A 21,130-nucleotide genomic window follows, 5' to 3' on the forward strand; every position below is an offset into this window, starting at 1 on the left:
CTGTCGCCATCGGCGTCAAAACGGCACATTACTCAAGCTATATTCTAGTGGAGCACTCTCAAGTGATAACATTTCTTTACGCGGTGATCCGTGGCCAACTTTGGCCTTAGCTCTTGATATGTCTTAATTATGTTAGACAGTGTATCGATATCATGAAACACACCATTTTTTTTGAACTTTTGACTTCAATTTTTTTTGCTGATTCTCTCCATTTTTTTTTCTAGCAAGGAAATGAAAATTCATATGATTAGAGACTATAGAATTATACTTTTTGTCATTTTAATTGTATTCTGGCGGTGCTGAGCAACTAATTTGTACTTATAATAATATGCACACACACATATATTAGTTGCCCTTCCACAAGTGGTGTAGACAGTGGAGAGTATAAAGCGGTAACTTTGCCTTATTCATCCTAATCCCGGTCGGACATTGAAATGGAAAACCGTTCAAATAGCTCTCAAAATAAAAGATAACGCCTACCATAAATACAAAATAAATGAATAAATAAAAAACAAAAAAGAAATGAATCAGAAAATCCCCATTTCCTCCTCCTCAGCCTTCCCCTTCTTCCTCCCCATTGATCCCCTTCCCCACCTCCACTCGTCTCCCAAATCGCCAGCGGAGAGGGAGAGCCATGCCGCCTCCTCCCCTGCCCTCGCCGCCCCTGACCGGCTGACCCCACCTCCGCACTGCTCTTTCCCTTCCACCTGGGCCCCCACAGCGTTCCCCTTCCCGTCACCACCAAATCCCCAAATCCCGGAGGGACGAGCGAGGAGGTAATTCGTCGCCTGATCGATCGGCCGATCCGCCGCCGCTGCCGCCATGTTCAACAAGATCATCAAGAGGGGGAACCGCAAGGGCGCGCGCGGGGACAGCGCGGAGTCCGCCGCGCGCCCCGCAGCGCCCTCGTCGTCCTCCGGGAGCGGCGGCGGCGGCGGCGCGGGGGGCGCCGCGCCCGTCACCGTCAACCACGCCTCCCGGGGCACAGGGCCTTCGCCGTCCTCGCCCACCTCGCCGCACGTCGCGCCGTCCGCGCTCGTGACCAACCAGGCGGCTGGGGCGGCGTCGCCGCCACTCCTCGAGCCGCTCCCGCTCCTCCGCGACGTCGCCGCCGCAGACCGCCCGGGCCTCCTCCTCCGCAAGCTCCGCCTCGTCGCCGCGGTCTTCGACCTCTCGGACTCGCTCAAGCACCCGCGGGAGAAGGAGGCCAAACGCCAGGCGCTCCTCGAGCTCGTCGATTACGTGCAGGCTCCTGCTCAGGCCGCGGGCGCCAACGCGCAAGCGCGCCTCCCGGACCACGTCCAGGAGGCCCTCGTCGCCGCCATCTCTGCCAACATCTTCCGCCCGCTGCCACCCGCGCTGCACGAGTCCGCCGCCGCGATCGACCCCGGCGCCGCGCCCGACGACGAGGAGGAGCCATACCTCGACCCCTCCTGGCCACACCTCCAGCTCGTCTATGACCTCCTCCTCCGATACGTTGTTTCGCCCGACACCGACACCAAGGTCGCCAAGCGGTATGTGGACCACGCCTTCGTCCTCCGCCTCCTCGACCTCTTTGACTCCGAGGATCCGCGTGAGCGCGAGTATCTCAAGACCGTGCTCCACCGCATCTATGGCAAGTTCATGGTACACCGGCCATTCATCCGCAAGGCCATCAACAATGTGTTCTACCGGTTCATCTTTGAGACACAGCGCCACAATGGCATAGGGGAGCTCCTTGAGATCCTTGGAAGCATCATTAATGGCTTTGCCTTGCCAATGAAGGAGGAGCACAAGCTATTCCTTGCCCGTGCTCTCATCCCCCTGCACAAGCCCAAATCTGTTGGGATCTACCATCAGCAGCTGTCCTATTGTATTGTTCAGTTCGTTGAGAAGGACTACAAATTAGCAGATACTGTGATTAGGGGTCTGCTCAAGTACTGGCCAGTCACAAATTGCCAGAAGGAGGTGTTGTTTCTGGGGGAGCTTGAAGAAGTGCTCGAGGCAACGCAGCCTGCAGAGTTCCAGCGGTGCATGGTGCCATTGTTTAAGCAGATTGGTCGATGCCTTAACAGTTCTCACTTCCAGGTATGCCTTTAATTGATCTTTTGGCTTCTTGTTAAGTAGTATATTGTCATCAGCATGCCTGCATACACTTCTAAGTTTTGTTTTTTTAGTCAAATGAGCTCCATGTGTTCTGAGATATGCCTTTTTGAGTTGATATGCCTCATTGCAAGTTCCAAATCACTATTTGCACGTTGAGGAAAACAACGGCGTGTTTGGTTGCTGCGTGACTGTGACTGTGCCCTGCCCAAAGTCTCGGCCGGCCAAATCTTGGCGGCCAAATTGTCCGCCCGGAAATTGGCTGCGCACTGGCTGCAAAATGAGCTGTTCTTCAGCCTCGTGAGCTGGGGCAGGCCAAAATGCGGTAGGAATCCAAACAATATCAGTTTTCTTGGTCAACAGCCAAATTTTGGCTTGGCAGTCGTCGGGTTTCACCCAAACACGCCCCAGAACCCTTATGCAAGGCAGTGTTAATTAATAGGAAAAAATTAAACGAGACGCATTGCTTTGTGCATGATATTTTTGTAACCTAGCATAAAAAGTTCCATTAAGTTGCACGCAAATGAGTTTTGAGCCAGTAGGACACCTTTGAGAATTATCATTTTGCACTAGTACTTCTGGTATTACTTTTATTGATCCCCTTTATAGCTTACTCCTGGAGGCATAGGCTTTGGGCCCTTCTTGGACACTAGTAGGTTGTTTAGGGGCTTACCTCTGAGCTGGGAATTTAAGACTCGACCTGTGAGGGCATAAGACAGCCCCTGGGCATTTTGCTAAGAAGAAGAGCTTCTCATGCAGATCAAGAAAATCCCTGAACACAGTGACACCGTAGCCCATGTGAGAACAACCACGACTTGGGCTGTGATCTGGGAAGTCAGTAACTGCATCCCAGGATAAAGAAATATTCTCATCATTTTTGTAGTTTCTTCTTCTTCAATGTCTTCTCCTGTTATTGGTCCGAAAAACATTCTTTCTGATACATTGGAACACACTAGGTGTAGGTGATAGTTGATTGTTTGCAGACAATGTAGTAGCAGCTTAATAGCTTTCGCAGGATAAATGGCCATTGTTTGATTTTTCTTGGCAAAATAGCTATTGCATCATAGATATATCCGAATCTGGCACTTGCTCTAGTTCCGTAGGGTTGCTCTTTTGTAATTTTGATTCTTTGGTAAATTAGTCGCCAGCATCACTCAAAGGCACCTTTAGATCACAAGAATTTATGGAATCAAGAAATGTTAGCGATATTCATAACAGTCGAGCACAGGTGTTTGATAAGTTTTTAGTCTTGCAGTGTTGAAATATGTTATGGAACTTGGATGCTATGGGATGGAAGAATCTAAGCTGGGTTTAGATAGAAAGGGCATATAATCTTCCTTTCCCTTTTTGTTTCCTCATGTTATTGGTTTATGTCAGTGTATCCAGCTTTTAGTGGCTTTTATTTCCTTTTTGCATAGCTAAGCTACCTAATAGCTTTAGATGCGTATAATCTGCAGCTTTTAGCAGTAGAAGCATGCAAATATTGGATTCAATATATTTCAGCAGTACAAGCTGCCATTTGCAGCAATCAACTGGAGCGAAAATGTGTTTGATCTCTGAAATACTTCAAAGATACGGTGCAATTACTTCTTTAAATACTGTACTATGTCCTCAGAGAGATTACTCGCTTTCCACACTGCACTGGACCTGTAAACTGCAAATGGACCATCTATAAGTTCTGGAAGAATGTACCATCGCTATCTATAAGGTGCCAGATCTATCAGTTCTTGTCTCAGTGTTGCTAGTACAACCTTTGGTGTTATGTTAAATGTTAGCTGACCTGGGAGAAAGTCATGGGAGAGGCTAAAACATGCAAAAGATAACACAAGCTATTAGACAAGACTGGTTCCCCGGTGAAAACTGTTTGTTGTGGGCATGTTCGGAGATATCTATGCTAGTGTTTCATTAAGATAGTCATGTCCCTTAACAGCAGTTGATAAATATCCGTTGTTTTGAGTTGATCTGTTCTGTGGGATCTTAGGTACCAAATATTTCAGTGTTATTGACAAGAATGGTTTCTTTATCTAGCAACATGCAGCATTATTTATAAATATTTCTGTATCTATCACTGAAAATTTTAGAAAATGAGTGTATCCATCCATTTATTATTACATTCTTCAGTTTCCATGGTTTGTAAAAACATAAATAAGGCAACCAAACTGCTTGTTGTACTATGTTTAGGCACCTAAGTCTGGCGGTAGATAAGTTCAGTAAGTTAAAATAGCTGGACTACTCGCTGTTGGTAATAATTATTTGTTGTTTTTCTTTTTTTGGCAAGAAAAGACATGCAATTTTTCCTCCATTTTTTATCATTTTTTTCTTTTGTTATGTAATATATATATATATATATATATATATATATATATATATATATATATATATATATATATATATATATATATTATATGTGTAGCTATTTTTCCTTGGGGGCGATATGGCCTCATAACATTGACCCATGTGGCGCAATAATCTTTTTAGTACATATAAACCTAAACCTGTCTTACCGAAACAAAGCATGCTGTAGTAGATGACTCCTCTGGTTGTAGGAGTAAGTTGTAATATTTCTTGTATTGAATTGACTCCAGAACCCACTGTGCCTAATGAAAATCCAACATTTCTAATCATGGTTACAAGTGTACGTTCCAACTTTCCTGTACTGGGTTCAACCATTTCCCTCTGCTGTTCACATTCCAAGAACATAAATGCTCTGTGGTTGTCATATGCTGGATGGTGAATGTTTACTGCATGCTAATTGGCCACTGTCTCTTTTGATTTGATTATTGTTGGAGCTGATATCTAGCTAAGCACATTGATTTTTGTAAACTGTGGCATACTGATTTCATTTTCATTATAATGCTTATTTTTACTATTGGATGGCTAAATAAACAATAAATTTTTATTCCATTGCCACAATTGATTCAAATTTCATTTCTATGTGTAATACTCTGGTTGGTAAGTGAACTTATCTAGATGATCCAGTGAGTGAACTTATCTAGATGAACTTATGTAGACAGGAGTCCAGGACCTTCCTATGAAACGAGTTGCTTCTTTTCTCTGCTTACCATCTCTGCGCCCTGTCTACATTCTACAATGATGACTCTTTCACTCACTGCATTCCGTTCCTGACATTTGCTTAAGTACGGATCTTTTTCTATCTTTATTGCCATTTGTTGTGGATATATCTAGGCCTGCTATGTCATTTCTGCAAATAAATAATATCTCATGTTGGACTTCTTGTAGTTCAGTATATATTCATAAAGCTAAAGATTCATGTCAGAGTTGTTTGAATTCAATTATCATAAATCCCAGGAAGCGGCTCTACCATTAACCAGTTTATTTTAGGAATGTTACATTGTTTGACTCTCTCTATGTGCAGTACTGCACTCTGCATTCAAATCGCATATTCGGTACCTGTAGTGTGTTAAATAATCTTGGCCTGAATCTCTTGACAGTTATATAATATATTCCTGGTCTGTGTCTTCAATTGAAATGAAATCTTCCTAGGGCATACACAAGCACTCAGGCCCCACTCATGGATGAGTGGGTACTTCTGTTGCTTAACTTTTCCTATCTAGTGCTCCATTTGTAATAACCTGCTTTATGATTGGAGTCAGCTTGTACAAGTATATTATACACTCAGGTCCCTTACCTATCCCACCACACAGACACCCTCTCCTCCCACAAAAATGGGTGGCACATCTATAATAGTGCACAACCAGTGTAACATTTAAAGTAGTGCAAAAATTGTATACTTGTCTTTTTTATGGCATTTTGAGCAACAGAAATTTAGTTGGTGCTGTTTTCTATTTCTCTCTGTAGATGGTTGATACCATGCTGCTGTGCAAATTACTTCACTTGGCAGTGGTCCTTCGCTAGTTGAGTTGCCATGGTAGAGCCTAGGGACTTTAGGGCGCAATCGTGTGTGATGGCGGGCCAGCGCTTCCACGAGTGACGTCGTGCAGGCACAGTCAGGGAGAGGGAGTCTTTTTTTGGCATTTTGAGCAACAGAAATTTAGGTTGATACCATGCTGCTGTGCAAATTACTTGGCACTTGGCAGTGTTCCTTTGCTAGCTGAGTTGCCATGGTAGAGCCTACGGATCTTAGGGCGCAATCGTGTTTGGTGGCGGGTCAGTGCTTCCACGAGCGACATCGTGCAGGTGCAGTCGGAATGGGAGGGAGGGCTACAAGAGTTTGTGTTTTATCAATCTAAACGATGGAACTCATCCAGGCGGTTTGCCTCGTGTCGGTCAGTTGCCGCGGACGTGCACACAGCCCACGTCCCATGGCGTCGTGCGTCTCATGCCTGCGTAGCCCTTTGTATATACCCCGTCATAACATACCCTTGCCTAACAAAATATGCTTTATGTTGCTACTCTGATTTCTAGAAAGTATTTTACTATATTATTATAAGTTGGTTGTTCCTGCTCTTGTGATACATGATTACTCCATCTCTGATGTTTTTGCTTGATTATTGATTTTCCTTGTCAGGTTGCTGAACGGGCTTTGTTCTTGTGGAACAACGATCACATTGTAAGCTTGATAGCACAAAATCGTGGTGCTATATTTCCAATTATATTTGAAGCACTTGAGAGGAATATACAGAGCCACTGGAATCAAGCTGTTCATGGTCTCACTGCAAATGTGCGCAAAATGTTTTTGGACATGGACAGTGAACTATTTGAAGAGTGCCAGCATCAGTACATGGAGAAACAAGCAAAAGCCAAAGAGATGCAGGAGCAACGAGAATCAGCATGGAGACAATTGGAAGCTGTTGTTGCTGCCAAGGCTGCTGGAGATGATATGGTTTTGGTCAACTAGGTAATATAACCTTTCCACATCATTTATTTGTTAGTGCTTGTGTTCTTACGTTGTTTTAGTCTTGTAACCTAAAACTGTACTGCTCTGTTTATGTCCTCTTGTTGTTCTTGTTTTGTTTTAGCATATCTGTGAGATGCGTTGCCACTTTTTGTACTGCTCACCTTTTGTTTTGACTTGGTCATGGCAGTTCACAAAAAGATGGAATATATATGTACCAATGTTTCAATTTATTATGGACATTTGATTTTTAGTAATGTCAATCAAACCAAGCATCCATAAGTATGCAAACATCGTTTGAAAGGATGTTTATGCTTCCTCAGATGATTGCTGCTCACTTATTTCATGAGCGTCACGTGCACCTTTTGAGACAACAAGGTATTGGTGCTAGTTGCGGTGCTCTTATATCAACATTGTTGACTTGGGACTACCAGATCCATGTTCCTTGCACCAGTGAAAAAAAGTGTGGACCGAGTTTGAACACATTGGTGGCAGCCAAGGCCAATCATGCAGAATTTCTATGCCTAGTGAGGTCCTGCTATGGTTCTGACCCGTTCCTTTATTCAGCCCCTGCTTTTCTGTTGTGTTAATTTATGAATAATTGGACTTGTATTAATCCTTCATTGTTTGCCCTAGTTCCGTACCCACAATTGGGAAAATCCCAGTAGAGAAAATGACTGAGCTAGATTGTAAGCTTTTATTTATTTATTTTTATTTTTATTACTTTTCTACTTCGGAGTTATTTCAGTTCATGTTGTTGTATGGAGGTAACATCACGAATTCAGATAAAAAGCGCTTTTAACTTAGTTTCTGGCATGATAGCAATACAATGGCTCGTCTGCAAGAACTGTTCGACGTTGCTGTGCTTGTTTTATTGCAATATAATGGCTCACTCTGTGGTACGCTGGACTAAGTTCTGGTTACATGTTAAATTCGTGGGTAAATGGCAGGGTGCTCGCCGTATGCAATTTCTAAGTTTAGGCCTCATATTTGATATGGTATGGTGTGTGGTAGCCCTTAATATGAGTTTCCTGGTTCCAATATATGCGCAAGACATCGGTTCATGCATGCCATCTTGGCCGGCCTTTGATGTTTAAGCCTTTCTTTGGCACAAGAGTTTGCAATCTCTGAGACTTGGCACTTGGCACTTGGCATTGATGACTCGCGAATCGCGAGAGAAAGAAGTCGATCGAAACTAGATACTCACGTGAAAGTCTTTCGGTCGGCAGTGAAATATCGGAGTACACGTTAGACATCATGCTCACGTGCATGGCAGTTGTCTCCCTGCCGAAAAAGAACGGTGGAGCCCATGCTCATCCCGTTTTTTCCACTAAACAGTCGGGAAGATTTACTGGAATGGATGTGGACCACGCGTTATCGTCTTTTAAGTGCCTCCCAAACCAAAAATATAAATGTCGAAGCCTTGAAGATAAGTATGGTATCACCACTCACCAGCCGCCACTTGCATCATGTACATGCGTGTACCTGGCCGACCAGATAATTTCTTCAACCCTTTTCAATCAATATTATAATATTAACCTAGTTTTAAAGGTCTTTGCAGATCTGGAGCATGTTTGGGTGATGTAGTTTTCGAAAACTATGGTATCATAAAAACTATGAAGTTGTAAGTCAAAGAGATATAAAAACATGGTTTAGAAAAAAAAAAGATTATGAGTGTAGTTTTTGAAACTCCAAAAAGACTACAGTTTTTAACAAAATCATGGTTTTAGGAACTACAAAGTTTATTTTATCCAAACATTAAATAATTTTTGAAAACTAGTATTCCGAAAACCATAGTATTTCTCTAGTACTTTGAAAATACTTACATGTATGATGTATCCAAATATATCCCTAGCTTTTTTATCGAACCATGGCACGATAAGAAGATGTTGGGGCAACAAGGGACACTAGGGTGGTAGCGCTAGCCTAGCTGTGCAAAAGTGGCGTTCCTATGGTGCCTATATTGTTGCGCCATCGCGCCTAACAGGGCGAGACAATGAGTTATACTAAGTTAGAGCAACCACAATGTAGACAAAAAGCAGTTTATAGAACTTAATATATTCTATATAGGCTAGCTGAATACTCCATCCGTTCATTTATCGTCTTAGCCTTTGACGCAATTACCAAGGAGCAGAGCAAAAACATTTACTTTGCATTTAGGCAAGGAACAACCAATAAGTAGCAAAGAGACAACAATAAATGCAGATAAGTGGTAGCCAATGAGCAGCAAAGGGGGAATTATTATAGGTAAGTCCCAAACTAATATGAAGGAGATTTTTGAATAAAAAGTTTTTGCTTAGATGAAGAAGATAAATGAATGGAGAGAGTATATTGTAGAACTAGCTCATATAGACGTATATAGCAAAAACTATTCATAAGGCTATGAACTACCCATAAGGAATAAAAAAAATATTGGTGGAGAAAAGTGGGATTGATGATTGAGTAGTTGTTCTTTTTGAATGAATTTTTTCAGTGTTCAGACCTATTCTATATCCATTTATAGACTACTCATCTAGACTATAACGTTATGACAACAATAATAACCTTGTTTAGTTTACCCCAAAATATAATTTTTTTTAAAAAAATTCCCGTCACATCGAATCATACATGAAATATTAAATAAAGATAAAAACAATAACTAATTGCACAGTTTGCCTGTAATTTGCGAGATAAATCTTTTAAGGCTAGTTAGTTCATGGTTGAACAATAATTATCAAATAAAAACGAAAGTACTATAGTAGCCAAAAACTTTTTACCTCCTCAACTAAACCAGGTCTAAAGTTAGTAACACAAAAGCTACCCTCACATGAACTAAACATTAGTTGCTACTGGCGGACCCTTTTCTTCTTCTTCCCTCTGTCCCTTCGGGTTGCACATGGCTTAGCTTGACGCTGTCATCTACCGCTACCCCCATGCCCAGGAGAGGTTGGATTTTGGCGGTGGAGTGGTCCCCTGGGTGTGTGCAAGGCAAATGTCCAATAAATCCTCTCCTTTAATGGTGTATTTCGTGGTTTTGGATTTCTAGGGTTTGGTTCTTGATTTGTGGTGTAGTTGCAACGATCGGTCGTTTTATAGGATCAGATGCATGGTAGATGTTAGTTGACATTGGCCTTCATAATGATAGGGGTGGATAATTGTTCTAGAATAAGATTTTTTTGAGGATAAGATAATAGGATAGATGCAATGGCTATTATGACAATGATCTTATGTCTGTTAAATTGGGGACATGTTTTCTGTTGTGAGGTTTTAGGGTTTATCTTTTCTTTTCTAGCACGTCTCATGAGAAGTAACATGGAAACTAATAATAAGATAAGGTAGCATGGAGATGACAACAAACATTTCTTTTCATATATATATATATATATATATATATATATATATATATATATATATATATATATATATATATATATATATATATATATATATATATATATATATATATATATATATATATGAGCGCACACTTACCCCTATGAACGCACGTACATACACCCTATCCCTAGGAGCACCTTCGAAGAACCGAATTGAATTAGCATATCTCGAGATTGACAAACTCACCCCAGGCGCCTCGCTGTCGACGAATACGTTGCCTACCACTAAAAGTGTAGCGTCGTTAAATCATGAAATAAATCTAAGAAAATACAAACACCCATGTCAAGTCGGGAACTTGAACTTAAGTGGATAGATTCCACCGCATGGATCTATGATCAGTTCGCTTTCATATGTATCTACTAATGGACGTGCATATGTGGCACGCATGTGTTTATGATCATGATAGGTGACATCATTGTAAAAAAGAAGACTTTGAGATTGTAGGATGTTTCACAATATTTGGAACCCAGGTTTACAAAAACAAGTGACATGAAAAATCAAGCATGATTACATAGCACAAATCTACGAGACACCGGATCAAGCACCATCATCCTAGTGTCTGTTTAGCTTGGTGACATGAGCAGGCTTTTTCTTTGAGTGTCTTGATGTTGTAGTTCATGAAGTGCTAATTGCAGCTCTATATATGATACTACCCATTAGAAGAGAAACTGCATCCCAATGGAGGAACAACGTCACTTGCTGTTTACAACATAAAGCAGTGGAGTCCCACCACCACCAGTTTGCCAAGGCCTTGCTTGTTATCCAGATGACATAATACGCAGTCAGGACGCTCTTGACAACGCATATGCATTCACAACATATAAGGCCTCTACACCTATTATAATATAATGAGTTAATTCTGCACAGATTGCATTCTCCGTTCCTGCTCCACTGCACAGAAACATAAGTTCCACAGGTGAGATTATGTCAACTAATGAGGTTGGATTTCTGATAAACTATAAGCCATGCACGTATTATGAAACACTGACAGAAGTTTTACAACAGACTCTATGTGCATTCTTATTTTCTGTTCATTTACATAGTCAGTTGTTTCTTCTACTAGCCCAATATTTTCTATGCAACTTGGAGAGAAACAAACTAATGCTGAAAAAAGTATTTGCACCACTAGGTTTTTGTAATAGTTGACAGCTAACGTTGTTTAGCTAATCCATAGAGAAATGCAAAATAACAATGAAACAGAAACCTGACATAAAATCAAGAGAAGAAATCATCTGCATACAGATCAAACTTAACAGAATGATAGGTTCATGATAGCACCGGTATCATTTCTGAAGAACTCAAAATTATACGTGGACAACTACTGTGCATGTTCAGAACCTTTCTCATATAGCTGTTCAACTAGATAAAACACCTTTGACTCAATAGTTGTGATGTTGTTCAAATCTCAAATGTATTTTCTCACAAAATTTTCATCATTCCCGGGATTCTTTCATGACAGGCTAGTAGACAAATGTTTAGGTTGCAGTCCATAGTATAGTTAAGTTGCAAATGCAGGTTACAGCATCCAGCAAAAAACTAGTGGACAATGACAACCAAGTACCAAATGTGTTGCTCAGGCTTATATAGAATTAAAGGTAATCAACAGCAAAAAGAAAGAAAGAAGTTCATTAACCAAGATACACATGTCGCCTTGCTCCGAAACCATTTTAACATAAAGGAGGACAAAGGCAACTATTTGTGTTTTACCTTGAAAGGATTTCTGAAACTTCTCCAGCTGGGAAATAAACCCCTCATTAGGAGCCACTTGAGGTCGTTTACTTCTAACTAGCGACAAGGCACTTTCGAGGCTCATTTGATACTTCTTCATGAGATATGCAACAACGATTGTCACACTGAACATTTTGACAAAGATAACTTAGTGGGAAACAAAAAAAAGTAATGCTATGCAATATGACTTTATGAATTAAGACAGTCTACATGAAACTACAGTAGGTTAAGGGACATATTATGAGTTCTTACTAAATTGACTTAAGATAAGGAACATGTTATTTCATCTAATATAAAATATTTTTAAGTGTAAACATCATTCTAGGGTATCAAACATATTAGATGTGTTGAAGATATCAAACATATCAAAATTTCATATTAAAACCTTTAGATTGGCTGCTACTGGTTTGCTGTGAATGCTTTGAACTTGGTCTCAAAACAACCAACCTTAGTAATCAGACTGAGCAGCTTAGCCAATCAGCCACTTGGGTTGCACAAAATTTGAACGCAGTGGCATACCACATTAATGGGCCACATATATCACTTATATGATGTTAACTCTTTTGATAGTTATGACCTAATTAGCCATGCTGGACACAGGAAATATTTTGATTTTCATAAGTGCCGTCGACCTTTTTTGCAGAGCTACCCAGCAGTAGGCACCATTGTTAATTCTAATCTAACGTTTAAGATATGGAACATGATATACTGGAGACAAACCATGATCGAGAAAACAAAAATTGCAGGTGTTGAGTGTTGTATGAAATAATACGCGGCACTGAAACAGATTAGCTATTTCCCTTTTGCCACATGTTTGTCTTGTTCACTGAATTGAACATATAAGAGCACTTCATACCAAATTATGACAGGTTGGTGCTAATATAAGTTAGCATTTCACTAGTTAAACGGGAGAGACATTACCTCCTTGACCGCCCAGCAAAGCAATGGACTAAACAATTGCCTCCAGAGCTTATAGCTTCATCTATGAAACTAAAGCATTCATCAGAATGCTTTAACAGATCAGTGTCTGGGCTGTCAAGTACTGCATTCATTAAACAAAACGCATGGCTCAGTGGTGCATGGAAGCTTGGATATGAAACAATGAGGTAAATTAAGGTATCAGGCAAATCAATGACTGACAAAACTGTCAAACACTACACTGTTATTGTAAAACTATCATAATAAAACACATGTCATTTTTTTTAAAATTTTGTACAAATACTCATTTTAAACAATTTGATCAAAAAACATAATTCTGTAATATTTGACAAAACAAGCAGGGTGGACCTGCTGCCTGCATATCAATAGCATAGAAACACAGCATTCCATATGAGCCTGACAGACCTTGTGCGGAAATCGCCGAAGATACTTCATTCCCGTATGCTAGCGAGCACACCACAAACTCAAAGGATTCACACCAGAACGCTGATTAACACAACACGGACTCATGGTTTTGGTGCTCCTCTGAACTGGAGCATTTAGTAAACTACACTGTACACATTTGTTGACTAAACTAAAAAAAATTCTGAGTGAGTTTTAAATCCACAGAATACATGCTATGGAAGATTTGATCAAACAGCCAGAGAAAATGGGGCCCAATTGGCCACTGTGGTGGTTATTGAAGAGTGAAGATGGCACATGTGGTTTTTTGATCAGATCTTGTGCAAGATGTAAGCTTAAATGAACTATTTCCTTTGTACTAGTTTGCAAATATTTCGTGCAGTGCACATGGAAAGTTATTTCCTCTTTGTGGCAGGGCCGCAGGGGCGCAGGGCCCGGCACCAATGAGTAATTGATATGCAGACACTGTCAATTTCTGAGGGCATGATGACTCTGGATTTTGACAAATAAGTTTGCAGTTTTGCAGTATTTTTATTAAAAAAAGGTGGAATAAGTTTCAAATGCTCCAAGCACAAGAATAAAATATGGAAGTTATGTACAGTGAACTCACAACACCTTTCTGAAGATAAAAAAATTGTGAAGAATTAGGGAGGAAAAAGAAAGAAAGCTGAGGAAATTTTACCCTCGATCTTCTTGTAATTGAATTCAGCTGGAAATACTGGGTCCAGCGACCTTGCAACAATCAAGATATGGGTGATGTTCAAGCTCTTGAGAGCCTCCTTATTGAATGCTGCTCCAACAGATCCCAAGTAGAGACCCTACAAGGTAAAAAAAAAAAGGTGTCAATTAGACATATGCAACAATTTTGAAACAACAGTTAACTATGGTAGAAAAGTAAAATTCACTTCTCCTTAAAAGAACAAATTAGCATGACTTAATTGAATTGGGGGATCTCTTCTTGTCGAAGAAAAACACTTTCCCAACTAATTAGCTCGAGTTTTTCCATTCGCGAAACCAACACTGAACCAAATCTGAGATCAATGGCGCACTATTATCCTCAAACTTAACCACAGAACAAAAGGGCGATCAATGTCCTCGAGACAGTCTCCCGCGCCAAAGACCATCCGTCGCCTAATCCATTCACGCGTCACAGGACCGACAAGAAACGAAACAGAAAACTAGATCGAGAGGGAAAGAGCGAAAAGATAGAGCCGTCGTCCCGACCTGCGCGATGGGGCAGGGCGTGTTATCGGCCTTGCGGTACCGCACGGCGCAGATGCCCTGCATCAGCGCCTTGATCACCTGGGCCTGCTGCTGCTCATCCCTCTCCGCGGCCTGCCCCGCCTCCGGCATAGACATCGCGTCGCTCCTCTTGCGCTAGCTGAGAGCGGGGGGCGGAAATCGAGGAATTGCTTGCCCTGATGATTGCTGCCGACGATGATCGTTGCCGACCGAAAAGGGAGAGGGGGAACGAGGAAACGGTAGTCGGACGAGTAGAGGGGGGCCGGCGGCGAGGAGGAGGAGGGAAGTGCGACGGGATCAGAGAGAGTGGGGAGGAGGGAAGCGAGCCGAGCGGATGGGGGAGCCTAGGAGAAATCCATGGCGGTGATGATGGGGAACGACGAACGAGGCATCGACGATATCTGGCGGTGAATCATTTTTAGCAAATTCTTTCTGGGCCACCGATTGCTAGCGAAATTCTCCGGCCGTCGTCACTAGAAAAACTTGCGACTACAATTTTTTTTCTTTTTCTCCTTGCGACTGCCGTTACAACCGTTACGTTGCTGTGCCGTTAGCTTATCAATTATGGTTCCTTCCGTTCCAAAATAAATTGCAACTCCACAGTTCAAAATTTATTTCGAAATGATGTACTACCTCTGTCAAAAAAATAATATTTTTGATTTACATCATGTTTGATCGTTTATTTTATTTATTTTTTTATAAATTATTAAATAAATAAACAATTAATAATGTATATTTAATGCTAAAATAATTCATAACAAAATAAATGATATTTAGACAAAAAAAATTGAATAAGACATGGTCAAATAACATGTCTAAAAATAAAAAAAATGATATTCTTTTTAGGAAAGACGGAGTATATAGATATGAGATGTTTTGGAGTACATACGCTTACGACACCAACAAAAATAATTGACTTGTGTTAGAAAAACAGTCCTCTATCTAGAGTTTTGGAGTACATACGCTTTTCGTTCACTTGTTATGCAGACATAGCCGATGAACATGTAAAAAAAGAGTAACACACATAGGCATAGACATGTCTCTTTGTTCTGAATCTTCTTGTGCACTGCGAGAACTCATTTAACTATAAATTGTCATTTTGCAACATTGACTTTAACTTTAATACTCTGACTAGCAGTTGTCTTGGCAGCATAGAGAGCCTTTCTGAACTCTCACTCACATCATGGTTCAGTGGTACCTCTAAGATGAATCTTAGCCTCATCAGTTTTAAGTGATTAATCTGACACTAAGGGCTTGTTTGGCTCGGTTCCTCAAATGTTTTCCCGAAAAAGCCCGAGCACGTGAAGAGGAATCACTTTTTATAGCTCCAACTCCTCACTCGAAAATGAGTTCATTTCTTTCCAAAAACACCTCGTCTTAGTATTTGATATGGTTCCTCCGGCTTCTCTACTGAAGCTAAAGTCGGAGCTATGTCAACCATGTTAGTGGAATGTTTCAATCTTGACATTTTGTGATGCATGACTCATAACTAGAAGAAATGAAACTGACTCAAAAAGGTTGCTAATTAGAAACAACATGGGATTTAAAGGACATCAAAATCAATCCAAAAAACAGAAACATATCGTTAAATATGATTATGATCCAAAACGGAAAAACAAGAACCCAACTTGAACACTGATTGATACATAAAAGATATGACTTTATACGCTGATACAACACCAGCCTGATACGGCAACACTGCCAAAACATAATAAGTTATTATAATTGTATTGGATGCATAGAGATGATAATAGTATAAAAATGGGATATCCCACCAAACGGTGCGGTGCGCTAAGTTGTATTATTGAACTCCTAAAACAGAATACCAATCAAATAGAAAAATGGGATATCCCACCAAAAAAAGAAAGACGGAAACAATAAAAAATGCAAAAACAAAATTATAAAAAATGGCTATAATATCCATAAATATAAACTCGAGCAAATTAATGTACAAATCGGCACGAGTGCGACCGAACGCAATTTACCTCTTAATTTTCACCAAAGGTATAACTAAATTCCCATCTTTGTTGTCTATGGATCTTGGGAGTCTCGACTAAACCTAAACTACTCTCTCCATTATTTTTAACCGTCATTCCCATTTGATAAGTTAGATATATTCAAATTTATTTAAATATATAAGAAAATATTAATATCTATAGCATATAATTGTTATTATTAGATTGAACATTGAATCTATCTTCATAATAAATTTATTTAAAGTTTTTTGTGACTTAAATTTATTTGAAGTTAAAAATATTATTAATATATATTCTTAAATTTAGTTAAGTTCGAGAAAAATTTGATCTGTGTAATTAGTTTTTGTTTTTATCTATATTTAATGCTCCATGCATGTGCCACAAGATTTGATGTGACGGGAAATCTTGAAAAGTTTTTTATTTTTGGGGTGAACTAAACAAGGCCTTTGTTTAGTTCATCCAAAAATAAAAAACTTTTTAAGATTCTCCGTCACATCGAATTTTACGGCACATGCATGGAGCATTAAATATAGATAAAAATAAAAACTACTCCCTCTGTTCCAAATTATAAGTCATTCCAAGAATCTTGGAAAGTCAAAACATTTTCAAGTTTGACAAAAAATATAGAGAAAAATATAAAGATTTACGTCATAAAATAGGTACACTATGAAAATATAAGTAACAAAGAATCTGAATACTTGGTCGGTACCAAAAATGTTATTATTTTGCTATATAAATTTGGTCAAACTTGAAAAATTTTGACTCTCCAAGATTCTTAGAATGACTTATAATTTGGGACGGAGTGAGTAATTGCACAGTGTAAATTGCGAGACGAATCTTTTAAGTCTAGTTACTTTATAATTAGATAATATTTATGAAATAAAAACAAAAATGTTACGGCTCTAATAACTTTTTAATCTAAACAATGCCTAAATACCATAGGATCAGTTTTTCAGAAAGGCTTTGTAGAGCTGGAGTCCAAACCGACTGGGCCCAGAGAATTAGGCCGCAAGTCTTCCTTTGTTTTCCCCATTTCTCTTGGCGCTGCCGCCCCACCACCATCTCTACACCAGCCAACAGAATACAACACAGCGGCCGCCCTCTGCCTCTGCCCCTGCCGCTGCCGCGCCGCACGGCGCACAGATACCTTTCCTCTCCTCTCCCCCTCTTCCGCCTCCGCTCCGCAGCAATCCCGGCGCGGCATGGCGAGCCCGTCTTCCTCCTCGTCGTCCCCGTCCCGCAAGGTAACAAACAAACAAACCCTGGACCTTGTCCCGATCGCGCACATCCGATCCAGCCGCGTGCGAGATCGCCGCTCGATTTGACTGATCTTCCTGTGTTCCCAACCCCTTGTGCGGGTGCGCATGGGTGCTGCGCGTGCAGGCCCTGAGCAAGATCGCGTGCAGCCGCCTGCAGAAGGAGCTCGCGGAGTGGCAGGTCAGCCCGCCCGCCGGCTTCAAGCACAGGGTCACCGACAACCTCCAGAGGTGCCCCCTCCTCCCCCGTCGCCGCCTTTCCTATCCCCCTTCTCACCAGTCACCGGCAATCCCTGCGTTGCGGGGTCTCTTAGATTCCCTTTCTCCGTGGGTGGCTCGATGCTTGGCTACTGTTTTCTTGTTCGCGAGTCCAGGTTAGTCCTGCTGAAACTGCGAAGCACGTTCCGCGTCCTGATTGACCCGAGACACGACGTGTTGGGTGCGTCTTGGGCGTGTAGATGTTGGTTTCTTTACTATTTGTCCCTCGTATTCTTCTCCAAGCGGGTTTCAGTAGAATTTTTCTAGTGTTTTTTGTGATCCTGGACGAAAGAAAAACTAAATGAATGGAAAAATAATGGTGGATGAATGAAACAACAAAAAAAAAGGTGGGTCATCGATGTAGCCGGGGCACCAGGCACGCTCTACACGGGCGAGACCTACAAGCTGCAGGTGGATTTCCCCGAGCATTATCCCATGGAGGCACCTCAGGTCAAATATCTGCAGTCCCGATTGATTATTATGTGTGCATCTGGTTTTAGTGCCTTCTTTTTTAATGTTGTTTTCCTTTGTTGCAGGTTATATTTCTGCATCCAGCACCGATGCATCCACACATTTACAGCAACGGACACATATGTTTAGGTACGATTATTAATTTCTATTTCCCTGTTGACATTTTTTTTAACAAACTCTTGTATTTTAAGTTCACCAGCACTAGAATAAAGTTTCGTGCCATGGTCTGCTCATCATTGATGTCTTCTCTGATCTCTAGTGAACTTGGTCATGACTGATGTTAAAACCAGCCATTTCATATCTACCATTCTGTAAAAAAAAATTGGCGCACTTAGGGGAAATTATGAGTCCGTCCTTTCAACTAAATGGCCTCTCTTTTCGTAAGCTGTCTGTTTCGTGATGTTAGTCGAACACCTTGACCGTATTCTCACGTACGACATATGCGGCATGCTAAAGTACATTGCACTTGGCATGGTGCCATGATCAGTACCATTGATTGGTATGCATTATCCTGCACCCATTGATTTTGCCCCCTTGCTAACCACCTGGACCATTTTGTGTGTTACTGTTTTTCCTAGGCCTTGTTTAGTTCCAAAATTTTTTGGGAAATCGATACTGTAGCACCTTCGTTTGTATTTGACAAATATTATCCAATCATGGACTAACTAGGCTCAAAAGATTCGTCTCGTCAATTCCGACTAAACTGTGCAATTAGTTTTTTATTTTCGTCTATATTTAATACTCCATGCAAGCGTCTAAAGATTCGATGTGACGGAGAATCTGAAAAATTTTGCAAATTTTTTTGGGAACTAAACAAGGCCCTAGTTTCGAATGGCCCTTCATCTGTGGAGTTATATCTGACCTGTTAGTTAAGATTAGGAATGTGACTAAGCTAGAGTTATAGGTTATCTTTGCAATTCATGTCCATCGTTTTCTTCTATATAAGCTGTCACGTGTAATCCAACCTTGATTGACAATAATTCTAGTAATATCGATTAAAACTTTCAAGTACAAAATGATTCTATTAAAGCCCAATAATATACTAGCTGGGCATTTCGTCATGAACAGCATAAGCTTGTTGGAATGCTGCACCTGTTATAGAGAATTTTTGTTACACTATTGTCTTGTTTTCCAGCTTGGTCCACTGGCCATGCCACGAAATTCCTAGAAATATGAGTGTTAACCATGATTCCATGACTACTGGTATCTATCACTGGCCTCTTGAGGTTATTTTTTCTAGAGCAAGTATATATTTTGTATACACCTGCATCCGTTTCATGTTGCATAGTTCTTAAGGCGTAAAGGCGAGGCATGACAATGCACCACTGCCTGAACGCCTAGGCGCTCGCCTAGGCGAGCATTTTGCAAGGCGCTGGGGGGTCGCCTGGACGCCTAGGCGACGCCTTAAGAACTATGTCATGTTGTACCTCTTTTTTCAGTCTTTAGTTACTTTTACCTCATCGACTTAATTACCAATGTGATCTACCTTTTCTAGCTTAAATTATTTAAATTAGCTAGCATGGAACAATTGAAAATGTCTTCTGTGCTAGAGTTCTTTTTGTATCCTGAGTACTGCAGAAGATGGAACTTGTAACATTTACTGTGCTTTTGTTTTTGGAAGTAAGACTAATCCCTGATAGATGACATCTCTATTCAGTTTTTTTGTTATGAAAGAGCCATTCTAGTAACTATATATTCCTTCACTTACCTACAGATATATTGTATGACTCGTGGTCCCCAGCGATGACTGTCAGTTCTATCTGTATCAGCATATTATCTATGCTGTCCAGCTCACCAGCAAAGGTTACATATTTTCTCTACGTATCCTTGTTAATCTGTGGATCTTGCTTTCTGACTACAATGCATGATCTGATTGCAGCAACGCCCAGCCGATAATGATCGCTATGTCAGGAACTGTCGCAATGGGAGATCACCGAAGGAGACCAGGTGGTGGTTCCATGACGACACTGTGTGATGGGTTTCCTGATTGTCCTGTGACTCCGCATTTAGTTGCCAGACTACATGGGAGATGATTAGGCTTATTTCAAACCGACGCATTTGACCAGAAATTAACATGCTCTCGTGGTTTGTAAATGAATGTGCATCAGCGTCAGGTCCTGTACTTGTTGATCCTTACACCGTCCGATGGTATATAGAATAATGTTTACATCGTGTCAATTTACGGAACAGATAGAAATGCAAGATTTCTGAATCCTTCTAGTTGAAACGAGGGTCATAAATGCTTGGCAGTCTGCTACAGATCCACCAGCTCAAGCTCTAGGTACACTTAAGTCTAAAAACTCGGTAGCGCTTCTCGCTAGACATCTCGAGCAGAGCTCGTGTGGCCTCCACGACGTAGAGCTACTTGACGACACGATTTGACTGGAGGGAGTAGCTGTTCGATCGTGTAATATCTGTTGTTAGAGTATTGCAAAGTTCTGTAGTTATTCTATCCAAGTGCTTTGATTAATCTCAGCTATATCACTACAAACTGTAGCCGTAGGTAACATACATCAATATTGACTCCCTCGACATGTAATTTTTACCTATCGTGAACAGAAAGCATTTCATAACTCGCCAATCTG

General features: G+C 40.8%; 3 protein-coding genes across 4 annotated transcripts; 2 read left to right on the plus strand and 1 right to left on the minus strand.

The window, feature by feature from the left end:
- LOC110430817 (serine/threonine protein phosphatase 2A 57 kDa regulatory subunit B' alpha isoform-like) lies at window positions 525–7,725 on the plus strand. Of its 2 annotated transcripts, none has more exons than XM_021448837.1 (3): window positions 525–2,067; window positions 5,093–5,219; window positions 6,572–6,708. In XM_021448837.1, the coding sequence occupies exons 1-2, from the start codon at window positions 823–825 to the stop codon at window positions 5,174–5,176; spliced, it is 1,329 nt and encodes a 442-aa protein (XP_021304512.1). In that variant the 5' UTR covers window positions 525–822; the 3' UTR covers window positions 5,177–5,219; window positions 6,572–6,708. The 2 variants fall into 2 exon arrangements, with proteins under 2 accessions (XP_021304512.1, XP_021304507.1); XM_021448832.1 differs by lacking the exon at window positions 5,093–5,219 and adding an exon at window positions 7,222–7,725 and having other exon boundaries at window positions 534–2,067; window positions 6,572–6,901.
- On the minus strand, window positions 10,686–15,052 carry LOC8056716 (dual specificity protein phosphatase 1B). Its single transcript, XM_002466623.2, has 5 exons — window positions 14,567–15,052; window positions 14,025–14,160; window positions 12,923–13,043; window positions 11,981–12,126; window positions 10,686–11,164 (listed from the first exon to the last, which is right to left on the minus strand). Exons 1-5 carry the CDS (start codon window positions 14,699–14,701, stop codon window positions 11,127–11,129), a joined length of 576 nt encoding a protein of 191 aa, XP_002466668.1. The 5' UTR covers window positions 14,702–15,052; the 3' UTR covers window positions 10,686–11,126.
- On the plus strand, window positions 17,581–20,760 carry LOC8054171 (probable ubiquitin-conjugating enzyme E2 18). The gene is made up of 6 exons (XM_002464035.2): window positions 17,581–17,804; window positions 17,944–18,047; window positions 18,422–18,524; window positions 18,611–18,674; window positions 20,260–20,348; window positions 20,425–20,760. Exons 1-6 carry the CDS (start codon window positions 17,763–17,765, stop codon window positions 20,518–20,520), a joined length of 498 nt encoding a protein of 165 aa, XP_002464080.1. The 5' UTR covers window positions 17,581–17,762; the 3' UTR covers window positions 20,521–20,760.

Source organism: Sorghum bicolor, chromosome 1, assembly GCF_000003195.3.
Source record: "Sorghum bicolor cultivar BTx623 chromosome 1, Sorghum_bicolor_NCBIv3, whole genome shotgun sequence".
Lineage (NCBI taxonomy): Eukaryota > Viridiplantae > Streptophyta > Magnoliopsida > Poales > Poaceae > Sorghum > Sorghum bicolor.

What these genes read in the sequence shown, in the direction of transcription:
- LOC8054171 (XM_002464035.2), top strand. Translation starts at nt 17,763, where the DNA reads ATGGCGAGCCCGTCTTCCTCCTCGTCGTCCCCGTCCCGCAAG. An exon ending in GTCACCGACAACCTCCAGAG is followed by an intron (nt 18,048 to 18,421) that starts GTGCCCCCTCCT and finishes ACAAAAAAAAAG; the next exon opens with GTGGGTCATCGATGTAGCCG. An exon ending in TGTCCAGCTCACCAGCAAAG is followed by an intron (nt 20,349 to 20,424) that starts GTTACATATTTT and finishes ATCTGATTGCAG; the next exon opens with CAACGCCCAGCCGATAATGA.
- LOC110430817 (XM_021448832.1), top strand. Translation starts at nt 823, where the DNA reads ATGTTCAACAAGATCATCAAGAGGGGGAACCGCAAGGGCGCGCGCGGG. An exon ending in TTAACAGTTCTCACTTCCAG is followed by an intron (nt 2,068 to 6,571) that starts GTATGCCTTTAA and finishes TTTCCTTGTCAG; the next exon opens with GTTGCTGAACGGGCTTTGTT.
- LOC8056716 (XM_002466623.2), bottom strand. Translation starts at nt 14,701, where the DNA reads ATGTCTATGCCGGAGGCGGGGCAGGCCGCGGAGAGGGATGAGCAGCAG. An exon ending in TTTGCTGGGCGGTCAAGGAG is followed by an intron (nt 12,127 to 12,922) that starts GTAATGTCTCTC and finishes CAAAATGTTCAG; the next exon opens with TGTGACAATCGTTGTTGCAT. An exon ending in GTTTCAGAAATCCTTTCAAG is followed by an intron (nt 11,165 to 11,980) that starts GTAAAACACAAA and finishes GTTTCTGTGCAG; the next exon opens with TGGAGCAGGAACGGAGAATG.